General features: G+C 53.5%; 7 protein-coding genes across 7 annotated transcripts; 3 read left to right on the forward strand and 4 right to left on the reverse strand.

Moving 5' to 3' along the window:
• Positions 1-180: 180 nt before the first annotated feature.
• CEL3A (glycoside hydrolase 3) lies at positions 181-2,967 on the reverse strand (the record flags this gene model as incomplete). The annotated part of the gene is made up of 6 exons (XM_051436011.1): positions 181-837; positions 890-1,656; positions 1,709-2,242; positions 2,447-2,647; positions 2,700-2,775; positions 2,959-2,967. 6 exons carry the CDS (start codon positions 2,965-2,967, stop codon positions 181-183), a joined length of 2,244 nt encoding a protein of 747 aa, XP_051289805.1.
• A 724-nt stretch (positions 2,968-3,691) lies between these two features.
• On the reverse strand, positions 3,692-5,114 carry J4E90_006467 (uncharacterized protein; the record flags this gene model as incomplete). The annotated part of the gene is made up of 5 exons (XM_051436012.1): positions 3,692-4,262; positions 4,320-4,519; positions 4,597-4,690; positions 4,737-4,978; positions 5,031-5,114. The coding sequence occupies 5 exons, from the start codon at positions 5,112-5,114 to the stop codon at positions 3,692-3,694; spliced, it is 1,191 nt and encodes a 396-aa protein (XP_051289806.1).
• Positions 5,115-6,461: 1,347 nt separating this feature from the next.
• Positions 6,462-7,287, forward strand: CDC42 (Rho GTPase; the record flags this gene model as incomplete). Its single annotated transcript, XM_051436013.1, has 4 exons — positions 6,462-6,481; positions 6,551-6,670; positions 6,775-7,153; positions 7,204-7,287. 4 exons carry the CDS (start codon positions 6,462-6,464, stop codon positions 7,285-7,287), a joined length of 603 nt encoding a protein of 200 aa, XP_051289807.1.
• Positions 7,288-7,971: 684 nt separating this feature from the next.
• Positions 7,972-10,898, forward strand: J4E90_006469 (uncharacterized protein; the record flags this gene model as incomplete). The annotated part of the gene is made up of 3 exons (XM_051436014.1): positions 7,972-8,413; positions 8,460-9,460; positions 9,621-10,898. 3 exons carry the CDS (start codon positions 7,972-7,974, stop codon positions 10,896-10,898), a joined length of 2,721 nt encoding a protein of 906 aa, XP_051289808.1.
• A 1,301-nt stretch (positions 10,899-12,199) lies between these two features.
• On the forward strand, positions 12,200-12,672 carry RPL37 (60S ribosomal protein L37; the record flags this gene model as incomplete). The annotated part of the gene is made up of 4 exons (XM_051436015.1): positions 12,200-12,203; positions 12,263-12,325; positions 12,403-12,474; positions 12,527-12,672. The coding sequence occupies 4 exons, from the start codon at positions 12,200-12,202 to the stop codon at positions 12,670-12,672; spliced, it is 285 nt and encodes a 94-aa protein (XP_051289809.1).
• Positions 12,673-13,333: 661 nt separating this feature from the next.
• J4E90_006471 (uncharacterized protein) lies at positions 13,334-15,941 on the reverse strand (the record flags this gene model as incomplete). Its single annotated transcript, XM_051436016.1, has 3 exons — positions 13,334-15,464; positions 15,509-15,765; positions 15,891-15,941. 3 exons carry the CDS (start codon positions 15,939-15,941, stop codon positions 13,334-13,336), a joined length of 2,439 nt encoding a protein of 812 aa, XP_051289810.1.
• A 327-nt stretch (positions 15,942-16,268) lies between these two features.
• Positions 16,269-16,754, reverse strand: J4E90_006472 (uncharacterized protein; the record flags this gene model as incomplete). The annotated part of the gene is made up of 1 exon (XM_051436017.1): positions 16,269-16,754. One exon carries the CDS (start codon positions 16,752-16,754, stop codon positions 16,269-16,271), a length of 486 nt encoding a protein of 161 aa, XP_051289811.1.
• Between the last annotated feature and the right edge of the window lie 508 nt (positions 16,755-17,262).

The raw sequence follows: 17,262 nt of genomic DNA on the forward strand, positions 1-17,262 counted from the left end.
GAAGAACACACAACTCGGATTCCCTGAGAGTTCCATGTGCTGAACCCAAAGGGGGAAGTTTATGGCAACAACGGTGATCACGACTTTTTTCTTCACGAGCAATCTCTGTATTTCTACTCGACTATTGAGCACGATGGATGATGCACTTATTCCAACCAGCTTGGCCTCTAGATCACATCACTAAACAGTGATCTTACCTGTCAGCCTCACATCCCTGGAACTCGATCCTACAAAGATCTTGTACTCTCCAGTCGCAACGCTCCACTTCCTGGTCTTCTCATCCCAGAAGCTCATATCCCTTCTCCTCAGCTTGAAGGTAGCAGTTCCGCTCGCACCAGCTGCCAGCTTGAGCTTCGCAAATCCTCTCAATTGCTTGGGAGGCGAATTGGTCGACGCAGGGTAGCCGAGATACAATTGCGGAACTTCTGCACCTGCAACACCACCAGAGTTGTTGATTTTGGCTGTGATGGTTGCGACCGTCTCGAAGAGATCGACAGGGCCTCCGGGACCCTTGGCACCGGTTGCGGGACCAGCCGAGGGCTTGCCTGAGACGCTGAGGTCGGAGTAGGTGAAGTTAGTGTAAGAGAGACCGAAGCCAAACTCGAATCTGGGTGTAATGTTTTGCTGGTCAAAACGACGGTAGTCGATGAAGAGGTCCCAGTTCTTGTCGTCGCCCCTGGCAATGGTGGTACCGTAGTCTGATTCCTTCTTCGCAATGGTGTAGGGGAGCTTGCCGCTTGGCGAGGCAGCGCCGTAGAGGATGTCCACGAGGCCGTTTCCGGATTCCTGACCTGGCAGGCCTGCCCATACAACGGCTACTACGTTCGGGTTTTCGATCTACGCACGTCAGTGGATGTCTCACATGCAGTTTGCGGGTTGGATTTCTTACCCATTGTTCCATGATGACGGGACCGACGCTGTGGACCACGACGACGGTCTTCTTGTTGACGGCAGCAACTGCCTTGACCAACTCGTTTCCGTTATGCCACGGGTCCAGGTTAGTTCGGTCGCCAGCGTTGCCCTCAACAGTGATGTAACCCTCGCCACCATCGCTGTTGATGCACACGACAGCTACATCAGCGTTTTGGGCTGCACTGGCTCCCTGTTGCGCATTGTCGTTTGGTGAAGAGGTGATGGTTGTGCCATCTTTTTGAGCTTGCGTCTTCATGGCATCGAGAGGAGCGATGAGGTAGGGGAACTCTACTGATCCAGATCCCCAACCCATAGCTAGCGTGCCGTCGTTGCATCCGCGATCAACGCATGCGTTAGCTCCCTTAGGCGCAACGATGCTGTCGCTCCCGATGACAGCGATGCTCTTGGGCTTCTTGAAGGGCAATGTAACGTTTGTGTTCTTCAACAAGACGATACCATCGCGGGCCGTAGCACGGACGTTCGTCTTGTGGTTGCCACCGACCTGACGAGTGCCGATGTTCCAGGAGCTAAAGGTGGCATTGGGATAGCCCTTGTCCTGACCAAGGAGGTACCAGGAAGAGAGTACGCGCTTGACCATGTCATCGAGGCGAGATTGTTGAACCTGCTTTTTGTCGATGGCGGACTGAAGCTGTGGGCCCCAGAAGACGTTGCCCCCACTGAAGTCGGTGCCGGGCATGGTCATGTCCATTCCACCGTTTGCACTGCCGGTCGTCGTGTGTTGAGCTAAATGAGGTCAGCTTGTGAAACATATTTGAAGAGTGTGCAGATGACCTACCATTCCAGTCACTCATGATGTATCCACGATGGCCAAGTTCGTCTTTCAGGAGCTTGTTCATCACACCATCGCTCTCGCAGGCCCAAGTTCCGTTGACCTTGTTGTAACTGCACATAAAGGCCGCGACGTTGCTGTGGACTGCATCCATGAATGGCCATACATAGAGCTCGCGAAGCACTCGATCCGACACGTCTGAGCTCATAGTCTCTCGGTTGAGCTCTTGTTCGTTGACAATCCAGTGCTTAGCTGTCGCTTGAACACCGGATTCTTGCATACCCTCAATGGTCTCTGCCATCATAATGCCTTGGAGGTAGGGATCGGAACCGAATCCTTCCCAGTTTCGGCCACCGTTGGCAAACTTTCCGAGAGGTCCAGCTGAAGGTCCGAGCTGGACGTGAACGCCCAGCTCCTTTGCTTCAGCACCAAGGAAGGCGCCGCGTTCACGAATGAGATCGAGATCCCAGGTGCTGGCGGCATGGATAGCTGCGCTGAATGCAGTTACACCTTGGATGTAGCGAACGCCGAGGGGTCCATCTTGAGGCTGTTAGTAAGAATCCTGTTTTGAATGTACGCATGCAGTGAGCAGGCGTTGAGAAGTGGGTTCGACGTGACCTGGCCACGCTTCAAGTTCCAAGCACCGAAGTCGCTGAACACAACATATTCGTAGGGTCACAGCATCTTGACTCCGATGCCACAAACCACGGGCCGGCTCGAAAGTAGTGAGACATATTTGCTTACCTTGCAGACAAAGCGACGGATATCCAATCGAGGCAGCCGGTTTGGTGTTGCCAACGCAGTTACCGTTCTGCCAGCCAACACCCGTAACGATGCCGATCTTCTCGCTCTGTGATAGTTTTGCAAGAGCAGCAGTCGCTTTCGCATGGGCATCGTCCCAGTTTCCGACGGCACGCTTCGAAGAAAGTAATTCAGACGGAATGGCTGCATATGTTAGTAGTGAACACGTAGTTGCATGTATCATAGATGTAGGTACCTGAAGCTTGCGACAAAGCAGCCGTAGCGAGCACAGGAAGAAGAAAAGAACGCATCGTGCTCGAGATCTCAACGGTCTAAAAGCTGTACAGGAAACCGTATGGATCGCAAACAATTACTCGGGCATGTCTCCTATTAAATACCCGCGGATCGTCCATGCTGCGCAACGCACAAGCCCGAGACTGTTGTTTTTCGTCAAAATTGGCCCTTGGCGAAATGCCAGCATCCAGCACGGTAACCCCAGACCCCAAGAAACTTACAAGCCGCATGACGTGTGATGTAGAGGGGTGATCGTTGAATTAGATGAGACGGTGAGAGGGAGTAAATGGAGGCGGGCCGTTGACCCAGGGTCTACAGCCGGTGACTAGGGTCAGCCGCGAATCAAACTTCGGAACACTGCATCACAAGCGGACGTTGCCCCGATAAACAATTACTGCACCCTTGACATTCGCAGTGGACGTTGTGGGGAACATGCGGCTCAGTCGTGTGATGGTTAATGAACTGCTTAGGTGAACTAGTCTGATCAAGTGATGGTCTCTGCTATTCGCTAACCCGAGGACCCTAGTAATACAGGACGCTACATCGCGCCCAAGGGCTTAGCACAAACTTACTGCAATAGGAGCGAAGTTTCTTAATTGCAGGCCTTCAAGGGTCAATTGCTTGAACGGCCTTGTACACTTAGCCTTTGCGCATTGTGGTGTGGAGCTTCCGTGCTTCCACCCGCCCTGCCTGTGCTGGCATTGCGGAAAAGTAGCGTATGCCTCAACGTACAACATGCTTTCCAGTCTAAATCTCCTGTCAGCACTGCAAAAGTTGTATGCATGTCTCAGACACCTACATGACTACAAAGTTGGCATCATGTCAAGATATTCGCCTGTTGTAGCACTCTGCCTATCGTCACAAGGCCTGCGCATTTGTGCTAAGCCTGACGTTTGGCGGGTGCTGAGTCATTTGTCGCTTGAGTTGTAAGACTTTTACCAGACATAAAGATCCTCAGGAGTAGTCAGCGTATTCGCAGTCATCGTCCAGTCGTAAGCAGTATGCGCACGATGGCCTTTCTTCTGTACACTTCCGTCGTCTCTGCTTGTAATTAAGACAGCCGTTCTTTGAGCGCTTCTTGTTGTTCAACACTTCATACTGACAGGTCCATAGTCCTCTTCGGCACTGGTTGCACGTCGGTTTCGCCTCGTTGCATTTGATCTTCTTTCCGCGACAGCGGATGCAAGCCTTGCCAGGAGCAGGTAGCGACGGCGGTGATGGTTCACTGACAGGCGCCTTTTCCCTCGATTTGGTGGGTGATGCAGGCGATTTGGCATTCTTGCTCTTCTTGGTGGATGGTTTCCGCACTGTCCTAGGAGAGGCCACGGCACCACTTCCCTTGCGCCTCTTCTTCGTCGATGAACTTGGAGCTTCCGGAGACATTGACATGTCCATATCTGGGTCCCCGAAGTCGTTGTCTGCTTCAACAACATTCTTTTTACTACGTTTTCTTTTGCGCGGTTCCTTTTCTTCCGTAGCAGCGGCAGTGGGAGCAACGCCGTTATCTGTGGCTAAGGCAGGTAGGCTATTAGAAGTTAGTTTGGATGTCGCTCAACCAGTGTCTTTTGCTGCCCCGACGTACCCGGCATCAATCTCGCGGGTGGTATGGATAGGATTATGCTTATACACGACATTTATGGCCTCTCTCTTGAGTGAGAATTTGATGTGTATTGCGCCTCCGCAGTCGTAGGTCGGCAGCACAGCCGGCCCCTGCTTGTTGACTCCAGCCTCGTCGTCGTCGCTATCGTGAGACCTTTCTTTCTTGAGGTTGCTTTTGCGGTTCTGGACGCTGTCTTGGCAAACATACTACTATCGTCAGCCACAACGAGGAACAGGTTATCAATTTGGCAGTGCCTTACCTTGAGCCTGGCACCATCACCGCCTTCTTTACTCTGCGCAGAGCGCTCGGAGTACTTGAAACCATCGGTGTCCTGAATGGCTTCGATGATGGATCTATCGTGCATAAGCGAACATAGTGCAGATATGTAGGCTCAAGTACCTCGCTATTGCTCGCTGCACCTTGAGCCTGTCTTTGCCATCAATATCACGACACAGCGCATACTCGGCAGCAATGCTCTGAAGGTGATCGGCTGGTTGTATGAGCGCGTCAAGGCTCGGCTGCTGCGTCACGGGAATGGTGATGGTTGAGGCTGTCGCAAAAATGAACTCGGTCACCACGTCTGTGGGAATGAAGCTGGCTGCGTTCTTGTCCAGCTCATTGCGCAGAGCTCCCTCCAGTGACTGTTACATGACAGTTTAGCTACATCGATACAGATTGCGAAGATGATATTACTTCGAGCGTAGGACAGCGGTAGTAGACATCGGGACTCAGCCCCTTGTGAAAACGAAGATCCAATTCGTCTTCGAGGTCATCCATGGCAGCACTGGCATAGGATAGATTGAGGCGCGACGGCTAAGTGATGTGCGGCGCCGCTCTCGTGCGTGATGCAACCGTGAGATGAGACGAATGGAGACAGATGGGGAGGGAGCGCCCTAGCTCCCGGGAGACGAGGTTGTTCCGTGCCGAGGCGAGATGCTGATTGGGCGAGCCGGGGTCTGCCAAGGTTGCCCTGCAGCATTCTAAGATTCGACTCAATCGGCAATGGGTCAAGCTGCACCTGGCTCGCATGTCGCGTGAATGAGCTGTCTGTGGGCGAGTACATAGGGGTTGCGCTTATGGCAATATACCAGCTTTGGCCGAAGCCAGCGGAGGTGTGTTGTAAAGAAGGGCTGTCGATCCTGGACGTGTTGTGTGCTACTACGGATGATTCATTACAGGCCGACTTCTTGCGCAAACACCGCCAGGCCATGCTATTAGAGGACGATCAGCCACGTTGTCCATGTGCACGGTTCGTTCCCAAATCTGGGGCTCACTGAGCTTGTCTGGGATCTCGCTGGGCCATAGGTAGCATGCGCGCTGGCATCAGAGGCAGCGTGTATTCACAGCCGTGTCTCGCTGCGTCTATCAAGCCAATGTCGGCCGCTGTTGGCGGTGGGGTCGTGTCTGCGGCGCTGCAGCAATGGGTCTGCCACGCGTTGGGTCAGTCCAAGGCGCCCCAGGTCTGGCCAGCAGAGGCCGCAAAATAGGGCTTGAAATTGTGCAGCCGTACATAATAAGCCGTCTCCGAGCTACGGGCGGGAGCCGATGCAAGGCTATGATAACAGCCCTAGGCCGCTTTCACTGATTGGCGTCTTCCAGCTCAAGGGATTCGGCTGCCGTAGCTAGAGCGCAACCTCACTCACGCCCTCCAAACGTCCCGTCGCCCTCTGTGAACTCGCCTCGTCGCTGGCTGCTGCTGCGCCTGTACTGTCCTTGTCCGGTCGCGAGCCTCGTCGCTAGCACTGCCTCAATCGCTCGCCGCATTGTCCGCCCACCGGCTCACCAGAACCTGGACCAAGTCTAACGGGTGGTGTTTCACGCTCCAACCCACGTAGCACCCGCCGCCGCCGCCGCCGTCTGCACGAGGACTCATAGGTACGCCTGCCCGAGTCTGCCATCACAGCCAGCGCCAGCAATTGTGAGACTGACCCGTCTGCCAGACGCTCCCCGCTCCCTGGAACCCCTCGTTTGAGCCCATAGCTCCCATCTCCGCACGACCACGACCCTGAGCCTGCGTAGCGACAGCTCCGCCCCATCTCCGCACGCCTATCTCGAATTTTGGTAGCCGACGTGCCTCCAAACAAACATCCATAGCCTCGAAACAAATCCCAGCCTGCCTTCACCATGGTGGTCGCGACAATCAAGTACGCGAAACCTAACATGCCCGGCGTGCGACCGCCGTGCTCCAGATGCTAGTGCTTACTACCCTACAGGTGCGTCGTCGTCGGCGACGGTGCGGTCGGAAAGACATGTCTTCTTATCAGTTATACCACGAACAAGTTCCCCTCGGAATATGTCCCTACAGTCTTCGACAACTACGCCGTGACCGTCATGTGAGCTTCCCTCTGCTCTTTGTACAATTTGGAGGAGCGGCAAACCCTCGGTGGATTTAGGTTTGGGACTGTGATTGGTAGAGCAGCTGCTGACTGCTTTGAAGGATCGGTGACGAGCCATACACCCTCGGTCTCTTCGATACTGCCGGACAGGAAGATTACGACCGTCTCCGGCCGCTGTCATACCCCCAAACCGACGTCTTCCTCGTCTGCTTCTCCGTGACTTCACCTGCTTCTTTTGAGAACGTCCGCGAGAAATGGTTCCCCGAAGTACATCACCACTGCCCGGGCGTGCCCTGCCTGATCGTCGGCACACAAGTAGATCTGAGGGAGGACGCTGCAGTAAAAGACAAGCTCTCAAAACAGAGAATGGCGCCTGTAAAGAAGGAGGACGGCGAGCGCATGGCGCGGGAGCTTGGTGCGGTCAAGTACGTCGAGTGTTCGGCGCTGACCCAATACAAGCTCAAGGACGTGTTTGACGAGGTAAGCATATTGTACAAGAATGGCTGATGTAAATGCTGACTTGTCCACAGGCGATCGTAGCAGCACTTGAGCCGCCAGCCGCGAAGAAAGAGGGCGGCGAGAGGAAGAAGGGCAAGAAGTGCATTGTCCTTTGAGATGCTTATGCGGCAACTACGAATAACCGCATGCTAGGGAGCGTTGGTTTGCAGATATTCTTTGATTAGGCGTGAATCTTTTGGATACCTCTCGAATACAGGCGCCATTGTGGGTAGTGTTCTCTTTCAATCTGCTCAGTTTCGTTCTATGCGTTTTACTCCATCCCCCGTCAATTGCACGTTACGTTCGAGATGCAACAAGCAGACATGTCTTGATGCTTGGAAAGGCAGGTAAAATGCGAATTAGGGGCTGTCCACTGCGCGCCTAGTGTAACCACTGCGTTACAGCGGATGCCATCTCTTGCTTGATCTCCTCTTGCAAGTCTGCTTCCCCACGTGGGCTACCCCTCTTTTCAGATGAGGTGAACGAGGAGCGCGTTTGCTGTCGTCACTGTTGTTGATGATGTTGTTGCCTTGCCGTTACGTCTTGCTCAACAACGCGATCTCTGTCGTGGACGAATCTCTACCGCAACACCTCCGCAACGCGATAGCCTCCTCTGTTCTCTTATTCATGTGATTTTTGCTACTTGCAAGACTCGAATACTGACGCTTTGGTCGAGACAGGGAATTCTATCATTTCACGCTATCTGAGCTACGACCACTCCGGTTCGACTCTAAGCCTCTTCACCTGCTCAACTCCTCACACTTGGGACAGATCCCCCACTTGGACGAAATTTTGCACCCATGGCGTACCAGTTCACCGAAGAGAAGAAGCGCCCGCCGCCGATTGCGCTCCCGTTGCCGCCGCCTCCGCGCCCTCTACCGTCCATCGACCAGCAAAGGCAGCAAGGACAGCGCTCTACCGACAACACGCCGCTGACCTCGCCTACTGAGTCACACACTCCAGCCTCGGGTTCGGGTAGAAGCCGCACCGCCATGGCTACGTTCACCAATTTAATCGATCAGGCACGTTCTCCCCGCAAGTCAGAGCATGGATCCTGGATAAGTATCAATGCCGGCTCGACGGCACGTTCGAGGCAGTCAGGACGCAGTCAACATGAAGCTGTAGCTGCACAAGCCCAGATTGAAGCTCTCGACGAGGAGACGGCTAGAGGAAAGGTGGAATCTCGCGCTGAGAAAAACTTGTTCAAGATGACGGGTCAAGTTCCGCCCACTCCAATGATTGGTGAGTCTACGGTACTGCGTATACAATCTTGTGCTAAAACTTGTAGATTCGGCAAACGAGGACGAAATCTACATCAGGACGGAAGACCTGCGACGACAGTGCCGGATCGCCAGTGGAGATCAACAGCCAGAACGCGAGGAGCCGCCCAAAAGCCCGAAGAAAAAGCTTTTCCAGAACCTCCGTAATACCTTTTCCAAGTCTTCTAGTGCTGCAGCTCCACCAGCAATGCCAAACAAAGCAGCGCAGGTTTTGGGCACAGCATCACGTCAGGCTCGCATCATCCCAGTCCGCCCCATAAAGCCAGCGTGCCCTGTCGAATCCACCCCTACAAGGACTTCACGCTCAGACACGGTGAAGTCTCTGCCTGCGAAGGTCGTTAATCCTGACAGCTACGCCCATCGCCATCATAGCGGATCTTCGCGTCGCCATCGCACGAGTGGCCGTGGCTCACCGGGCAGAGGTAGCCTGAAGAAGCAGTCGTACAACGTAGAGAACACACGCCCCGTGCCTGATATCAACGAATCGTCCGATTCAGTCATCCCGCCTTCACCACCAGCAAAGGATACTCCGCCACCAGCTGAGAGGCAGCCCAGCCCACTTCGCAGGGCTGCGCCAACGCGTGGTGATTTACGTGACAGCTATTCGGACTTCAACGACAACATCAGCCGTATTCAGTTCCCTAAGTTTGATCTTTCGCCCGTCCGTTCGTCATATATCCTGCCTGGACATGGTGGATTCAGTCCCGCGAAGTCCCGCCCATATACCGCAGAAGACTACACCAAGCTCATAGAGGATGGATCAGTGCAACGGCCCTACCCCAACTGGGACAGTTCGCCAACCAAGGCAGAAGTCAAACACCATGCTCCTTTGGCAGGTGCGGGCCTTGAGTCATTGCAGCTTCCTCGTCCCGACCGCCTGAGGAAGGAGCGTCCGGATACAGCGTCAGAGACCAGCGCTGACGAGGGTCCCGGTCTGCTGCCGCACTTCTACTCTCCATCCCGCATCACTCCTTTTCCCTTTGCTGAAGGCGAGACACCGTCTAAGAATGTAAGTCCGTTATTGCTTCCAATGCCCTTTCTCTCACCTTCCCGAAAAGTGGGGCCTGTCGTCATCTGTCCCTTCAGCGTTTACTTGCCCAGGTACCTTCACACGCAGTACCCCGCTTCTTCCTCTAATGTGCTGGTACAAACGCTAATAACTCTCTCAGTCTGACGAAACGCGCCTTCTCTACTCACACCCCGCAAGGTCACGGACGGTCCTCCACCCTCGCGAAGAGTCGGCCGACGGCTCAATCAAGATGATCTTCCAAGGAGACCGCCAGGATATCGAGCCAAACTCTCCAACTGCTCGCGAAGTCGACGAAAACGAGCAGCTCACTCATGAACGTGATCAGCGCTCCGATGTTGGCATCACAACCCGCGTCATGCAAGAATTGCGTATTGGAGAGCAGAATGAGAACCCACGACAAAGGAACGGCAATCTCGGTGATCAGTCCTCGTCAAGGCTGACTGATATGCTCAATACTGTCAGCCCAGGCCGCAGTGATTCGCACGGCGATTTCCAGCTTTACTGTCCTAGTGCCGTTCCCAGTCCGCTTCACAAGATTTCTGGTCCTCCGTTCTCAGCACGCGCGAGTGTGCCTTCCGGGTCTTACAGCGCAATTACCCAGCCGCTTGCACCCAAGACCATCGAAGACCACTTCTACATGACCAATGAGCACCTCGATGTAGTGGGTAAGACTACTTGGGACGCACTGGAGACGCTCGCCAAGGACCAGGAACGTACATCAAAGGCGAGGCATGATGATACTTTGGCACTGATCAACAGGCGCTTCAAGCAACTCTCATCTCATCTGGATGCTGTCAAGGAAACTGCCAATCGCGTAGAGACTTCCATCGATCGCGTAAGGGAAGTAGCGGACAATCAACACAACATCTACGCAACCGTGAATACCATCAAGGATAGTATCAAGGAGATCATTCCGGACGCGATGAAGGAGCAGGATAAGAAGATGGCCATCATGGAGGCGGAAATGAAGGAAATGAAGCAGATCATTCAGGCTTTGCAAAAGTCCATGGACCAGAAGGCTGCTGAGCCGCCACACACTCCTCAGCCCCCGTTCCCCTCGCACAACCAGCGCTCTCCACACTCTCTGCCAAGTCACTATGGTAACATCCCTGAGGTCGTCCGCGAACTCCAGCCTGTGATGCAGCACGGCATGTCTTCTCCTCAGGACGGCCATAATGACGCTCGTCTTGGCTATCAGAACGGTCATCAGAACGGCAATCATTGGACTGCGCGTCCTGCCTACGCTGGCCGCAACGGCAAGGAAGAGCGTCCATCATACGCTGCAAAACCCTACCTCTACAATAACGGCGGTCAGTACAGCAGTGGCTATTCTGGCGGAGGCTATCCTCCGTTCGGTTACTCTGCGAACTCTACTGACCAGGACTTCGGTTTCAACAACCAGGGTCAGCCAAAGTAAACTCAGCCGACTGCCAACGATGCATTTGGGATTCAGCGATTATATCCAACGGACATGACTAGGGACTTGGAGGAGCTGCTGTACCTGTGAGGGAACATTAGCGCAACTGGGTGACGATGAGTTTTGGCGGCTCTACATGGGAACATTTTGTATCATATTGACTCGGGAGGTATCTTGTTTGCGGATTGAGCGGTATGTGTGCTATCACGGGATACCTTCTTCATTTGAAGTTCACTTCCGACACTTTGACGCGCGGTATCAGCTCTCATGGCTCTGCCGACATCCGCGGATGAGCCACAGATATGTCACAAATGTCACATACAGTATAGGCTGTCTTATGTAGACTGCATTGTGTATTGCTGGGTGATATATCGTGAGGACTTTCATATGCGGAACTCAGCTGGGAGGTGCAGTCATCAATCGACATGGTGTTAAATGTCGACTGCCATGTCCCGAGCCGCGACCTGCATTATTTTTAACCGTACTGGCTTGTAATGGATCACATGGGCAGAGTAACGTATCGGTGGCGCTTCTGAGTCTGCAACCCTCTTCCTCTGGGGTATGCGACATACGACGAGATATATGACAACTAACTCGTAACCAGCGACCTGAGCACGATCGCATAATCAAGTCGTTATAAGGTGCATATCAGGCATGCCAGGTAGTCATATACCCTAGATGACGCATGATGAGATGTGAGTTTTCTCCGATGTCTTCGATGATAGTTTTTGCGGAATTTGACAGCTGTTCTTCATCCCACCTTAGTGACATGGCTGGTAGAGCAATGAACGTCCAGCCCTTTCAAGCGCGATACTCGAATCGGAAATGGCATTCGTCAGGATACTGATATCAAAAACATTCTACAAGCAATGATCGTGGTCACAAGTCATAAAGCCCGTCGTGGTGTCCGTAGAGATCGCTGATGAGGGCGTCCCGAGTAGATGAGTGGCAGTCAAAGGCGCCTTCGATGTGGATGAGTTGAGGCCTTCCCATTAATCGATGGAAGAACAAATTAAGCGATGGCAGAGCGTTGATCGTTGCTGCTCGCTGTGACGATGTTCCTGCTGGTGTTGATGCCCCTCGTGCCTGCCGGTGGAGCCCCGTCGCGCCATTCCCGAAACGGCTAGCCCCACACACGTTCGAAATTGTGTCTCGCTAAGCTGTTGTCGATTTCGCTCTCGCACGACGAAACCGCGATCACTCCCACCCTCGATACTAACAACAGCGTCACCAGGTATGCTCTCCCGATTTGCTGTGTAGATGACCGGTTACTGACGATTCCTCTTTAGTCCCCAGCCAAAATGAGTACGCCGCACTCCCACCCTCACCCGCAACCACGAGCTTCGAGACTGACTGCGATATAGCGAAGGGTACCTCCAGTTTCGGAAAGCGCCACAACAAGACGCACACGCTCTGCAGGCGTTGCGGTACGTGATACCTCCCTGGAAGCTAGCAATGGGAATGCGAAGGCACGGAAAGAGACAAGGGCTAATTCAATGTCCAGGTCAACGATCCCTCCACATCCAGAAGCACACCTGCGCCTCATGCGGCTACCCTGCTGCTAAGACCCGCAAGTGTACGTGTACCTAAAACGCGCACACCGAACGCGAAGATTAACATTGGAACAGTCAACTGGGGTGAGAAGGCCAAGCGCAGGAAGACCACCGGTACCGGCCGCATGCGATACCTCAAGACCGTCAACCGCAAGTTCAGCAACGGATTCCAAACTGGCACACCCAAGGGTGCCAAGGGCCCCACCGTCAAGTCCTCGTAAACGCATGAAGCTTAAGGTTGGCGACGAGGAGGAGTAGAGGCGCGATGAAGGCCATTCGGACGGGTGCATGATCGGAAAGCGGGTTCTTATAGGCAAATGGTATTGCTCGGCATGGGGCGTTCTGTCATCCCTCTCCCGGTTGCTGTCCATCTCGCATCACCAACGAGGATGGCATCACCGTTTGAGCGCAAAGCTCTGGAGGCATAACTACGGAAAATTCATCATGTTCTGTCACGAAATAAAAGCATGAATCAAGCCACCGACTGTGCCAATCAACCGCAGATGATGCACTGATGAGTTTAGGGAAGCGAAGGCTATCGAGGTCGTTAGACGGATATACACCGAGCGGAACACCGAGACCTCTACACGCTACACCGCTGAACGCAAGAACGTACGCAAATGGCTGGCCGATCCCGCGACCCATCACCCGAGTGCAGACGACCGTATCGATTATACCTGCGGATATGCCGACTCAATTGACAAAACACAAACAGGGACACTGCCAGCTGCTATTACCTGATCTTTTTGCCTATCCAGATAAATAAGTCTCGACTAACACACTAACTGTTATACAAACTCCGCACGTGGCCCAAGTCGCATACCTACATGCACCAGTGCTTTGAACACTAATAACGAGTAAACCACAGTCTAGTTCCATCACTCAAAACCACCTCCTCTGCTCGATCTTCGTCCACCACCGCCCCTTCTCACCTTCCTCTCTAGGCCCTACAAACTCCAACACCTGGTTGCCTCTCCCGATCCTGATATCCAAATCAAACATGTCGCTCGCAGTTCTCCTCTCTTCCTTTACGCCGAGGCAAAAGCTCGCCCGCACACCTACACCACCCTTCCTCTCTTTAGCCACGTCACTCAGGAACGGCCCAATGTCCCGCGCAACACGGTACGCGAGTGCAGAGGGTGTGAACTTGGTCCTGAGCTCAACAGCCCATCGATTGAAGTTCTGAGCCCGTGGCACAACGCGTGGATTACCAAAGTTGGGGAACTGACCTGGGTCGACGGGCTGATCATGGGTTGGCGATGCCGGAGGCGTCACAATGGTGAGTGCTGTCGACGAAGGGGACCGTGTATCGATCCAAGACTGGATGATCTCCGTGTCGCGGTAGGAGTCTTCATACCAAGTCATCAGCCAGAATGAGATGACGAGTTGTTTGAGGTTGTCGAAAGAGCGGAGACCGGTAAGAAGAGGGTTGGTGATGGGTGTTGTGTAAGAGAGAACCGGGCAGCCGTTGTAGCCGCAGATCTTGAGCTCTTCAACTGTAGACGCGTGGTGCAGGGCGACGGTCTGGAGAAGGGGCGCTTGGGGTGGCCAACCGTAGCTCGGTTCGAATGTAAAGTCCATGGGCATGGGGAAGCCGCGGCGGTATGCGGCTAAGATGCCCGAAAGGTCTTCGTCTTCAAGGTTGTAGATGAACTCTGAGCCGGATTGCCCTGGGTCAATGGCGCTGAGTTGCTGTCCGCCAGCGCCCCATGTATTCCCTGCTGGAAAAGAAACGCCAATCATAACTATCTTCTTCAGCGGACACCAGTGTAATGCTCGGAGTAGTTCGCGCTTCTCGTCGCGTGGTATGCCGCCTTCTAGCTTGATCTGCTCGACTTTTCGCATGTGAGGCACGAACTCGTCGATGAACCTTCGCCGCCGGGTACGTTCTTGCATGTCTTCTGCCGTCCTGCATATTGCCGTGAATGGTTCCCCAGGCCCTGCATATTGCGTATCGATGCGAAGATCCGTGAGTGTTGTTGCCAAATGGGCCACCAGAGCTCGAGATCGATTTTGAATATCAAGAGATGGCTTGGTGTGGCTGTACATTTTGTCCATCGGCCACCCAAGGCACTGTATCTTAGGGTGCGCCTCGACGAAGTCCAGAAAAGGTCCTTCCATTAGGTAAACGTCTTTTGGGAGTACTGTGGGGGGTAAAACAGCATTGCGAATCTGGAATGCACGCAAGTGCGGGAACCGCAGCCTGCTTAGTGCAGAGAGAAATAATCCAGAGTCGGTGGTGGAACCAGCGAGTTCTGTATCTCTTCGACGCCAGTGTATCCAATCCAGGTTGAGACTGGTGAGATTGGATGCGGAGCACGCGATTAGCCATTCCATTGGGGGGCTTGAGTCAGGCACGAACTGTCCAAGTGATGTAGGCTCGGAATGCACCGGATTGTCATCGATGTAGTCTCTAATCTCAGGGAGTTCCTGCCACATGATAGCATCGTATGCTCTGGCCTTTTCCGTTAACTCTTCTGTTGAAGACCGCGGCCAGCGTTCTGGCAGACCTTCGTGAGAGAAGTGGATAGTAGTTCCAACAAATCCTCCTGCGCCATTATGCATCTGGTAGTATTGTCCGCCACGGGAAAGCTTGAACTCGGAAAACTGTAGCCCCGGACATTGTGTTTGATCTGACATGTCCTTTCCAAGCCTGCGCAGCCGAATGCTCTCGAGCCCAGTAGCTTTGTTTGGTAGAAGCCGGCATAGCTCAGTCTTGTTGAAGCTGCAGCTCTCAAGCCAGAGTTTACGAAGAGGAACACGTCGTGGTCGACCTTGGTCAAGGAAACCCGTGACGAGTGCGTTCGTCAGCTTGTAGTGCCCGTACACAATCCGCAGTGTATGCACGTTGATCAAATTCCGTATGGCAAGCTTGATGAGTATGTGTAGTCGATCGTCTTGTGAGAGGTTATCGGCGTCGAAGCGCATTCGTGGGAGTTCGCTGAATATGTTCGGAGACGGCAGGTGACATCGATGCGACAGTGTCTGGACCTTGGACGCGATCGTAGGGTTACTGACACGTTAGCATGGTTCTCGTGAAAGACTTGAAATACCTACGTCGCAAGTATAAACAGTTTCTGAATGATGGGTGTGTCGTCGTGCTCATCTGGCTCACCACGACCGCGTTCGCCCCATACCTTGTCTGTGTCTTCGTTCAAGTGCAGCTTCCACTGGTCGACCAAGCAGACATGACGCCACAATAGATCCGTGGCATGTTGATGGAATGTCTGTGAGACTTGAGCGACGTGTTTGAGCGTAGGGGTGTCGAGGTAGGCAACGATGAGTTGGAGCAATTCGCTGGGTAGAGACTGTAGCTTAGAAACGAATCAGCGCATGTTCGCAAATGTAAATAAGGGTAGAAGACGCCGAGTACGCGCGCACTGTGGAGATAGCACGTGTAGAGCGGACCAGGCCTGCCCACGGGTATCATTGTACATACAGAAAGTGGGCGTTCTTCGGCACTGACGCCGGGTGGAGAAGGAGACATCATCTGGTCTGGAAAAGTACACATAGGCATCACAAGTGCTCATAGACGCGCATCGCGCGCGTATGCCGTAGTATTCAACTGCGCACGTGGGAGTGTTGTGAGCTGGATGCGTGAATTCGTAAAGTCTGGGCGGTGATGCGCATCGACGCCATCGGTGGGGTGCCACCCCACAAACCAAACCCCTGCCCAGCTGCCCAGCCATGTGAAAGCCTCGCACTTGACCGGCGCGACCTCCACCATCTTCGGACTGCGTTTTGACTGTGACGGCTTGCCTACTAAAATCGATGGTTGGAATTCAAAGAGGTAGCAGGCCTCGTGACCGCAGGCTTCCTATTCTGGATCCTCCACCATGTCCCGTTGAATCTTCCGTTCCCGAATCATCCTGTACATGCCAATACTAGGCGCCACATCTTTGAAGCCATACATTGGGTAGAGTTTCTGTGCCATCTCTTCAGCTACAAGGCTCACATATGCCGAAGGTGCATGTTCATCCACGTAGTCCACAAGCTTCTGCATGATGCGCTTTCCCAGTCCTTTGCGCTGGTGATCTGGATGCACCGCCACGTCCACCAAGATGAGGAACAGCGACCCGTCGCCGACCAAACGACCCATTGCGATGGCTTCCTGTTCTGGCGCCGGAGTCTTGTCATCAACCATGTGTTTGCGCTCATAGCCGACGATGCAGCAGAAGGAGTTGGCGAGTGACTTGGGTACGGCTTCCATTGGTGGGGGTGTCATGCCAGCGAGCTTTCTGAGATCGTGGTACGTTTGCGGTGTCGGCAGACCTTCGAGGATGACATACTGTGACTCGGTCATTGTATGAAAATATGGGTGAGAGTAACGAGCTTCTCTTTCTGTAGGTGCGAGTGCCTACCTAGGTAATATGCAAAGTTTCGGAGTTAAAATTTCGGAATGAAGTGCGGAGCAACACATGCTGGCACGCCTGACGCCCTTTCGCAGCGTTGTTCGTCGTTCTTTCCTGAGTTTAATTCTAGAAGAAGCTATCAATATTTCTGAATACTTCCGGGCGCGATAGTCTCAAGGTCTAGTGGCCTCGCTCATGAACAGCAGTACCTTCCGCGTGAAGATGAACTGCACTTGCGCCTTCGACACGGGGTAGGAACCATGAGACGACAATACAGATTCGCACATGACCGCACCAAACATCCAGCGGCTTTCTTCCACCTCATCTGCAGAGGGTAGGGAAGACAATTTGATGTCTCTTGAATGGACTTTGTGGAAGACAAGTATTTGGAGCGTGAAACCTGACAGGTTGCTGGAAGTGCTTGTTTTCTTACCAAACACGACTCTTTTACAGCGCTGT

The sequence above is a fragment of the Alternaria incomplexa genome, assembly GCF_024043165.1.
Source record: "Alternaria incomplexa strain BMP 0042 chromosome Unknown scaffold_9, whole genome shotgun sequence".
NCBI lineage: Eukaryota > Fungi > Ascomycota > Dothideomycetes > Pleosporales > Pleosporaceae > Alternaria > Alternaria incomplexa.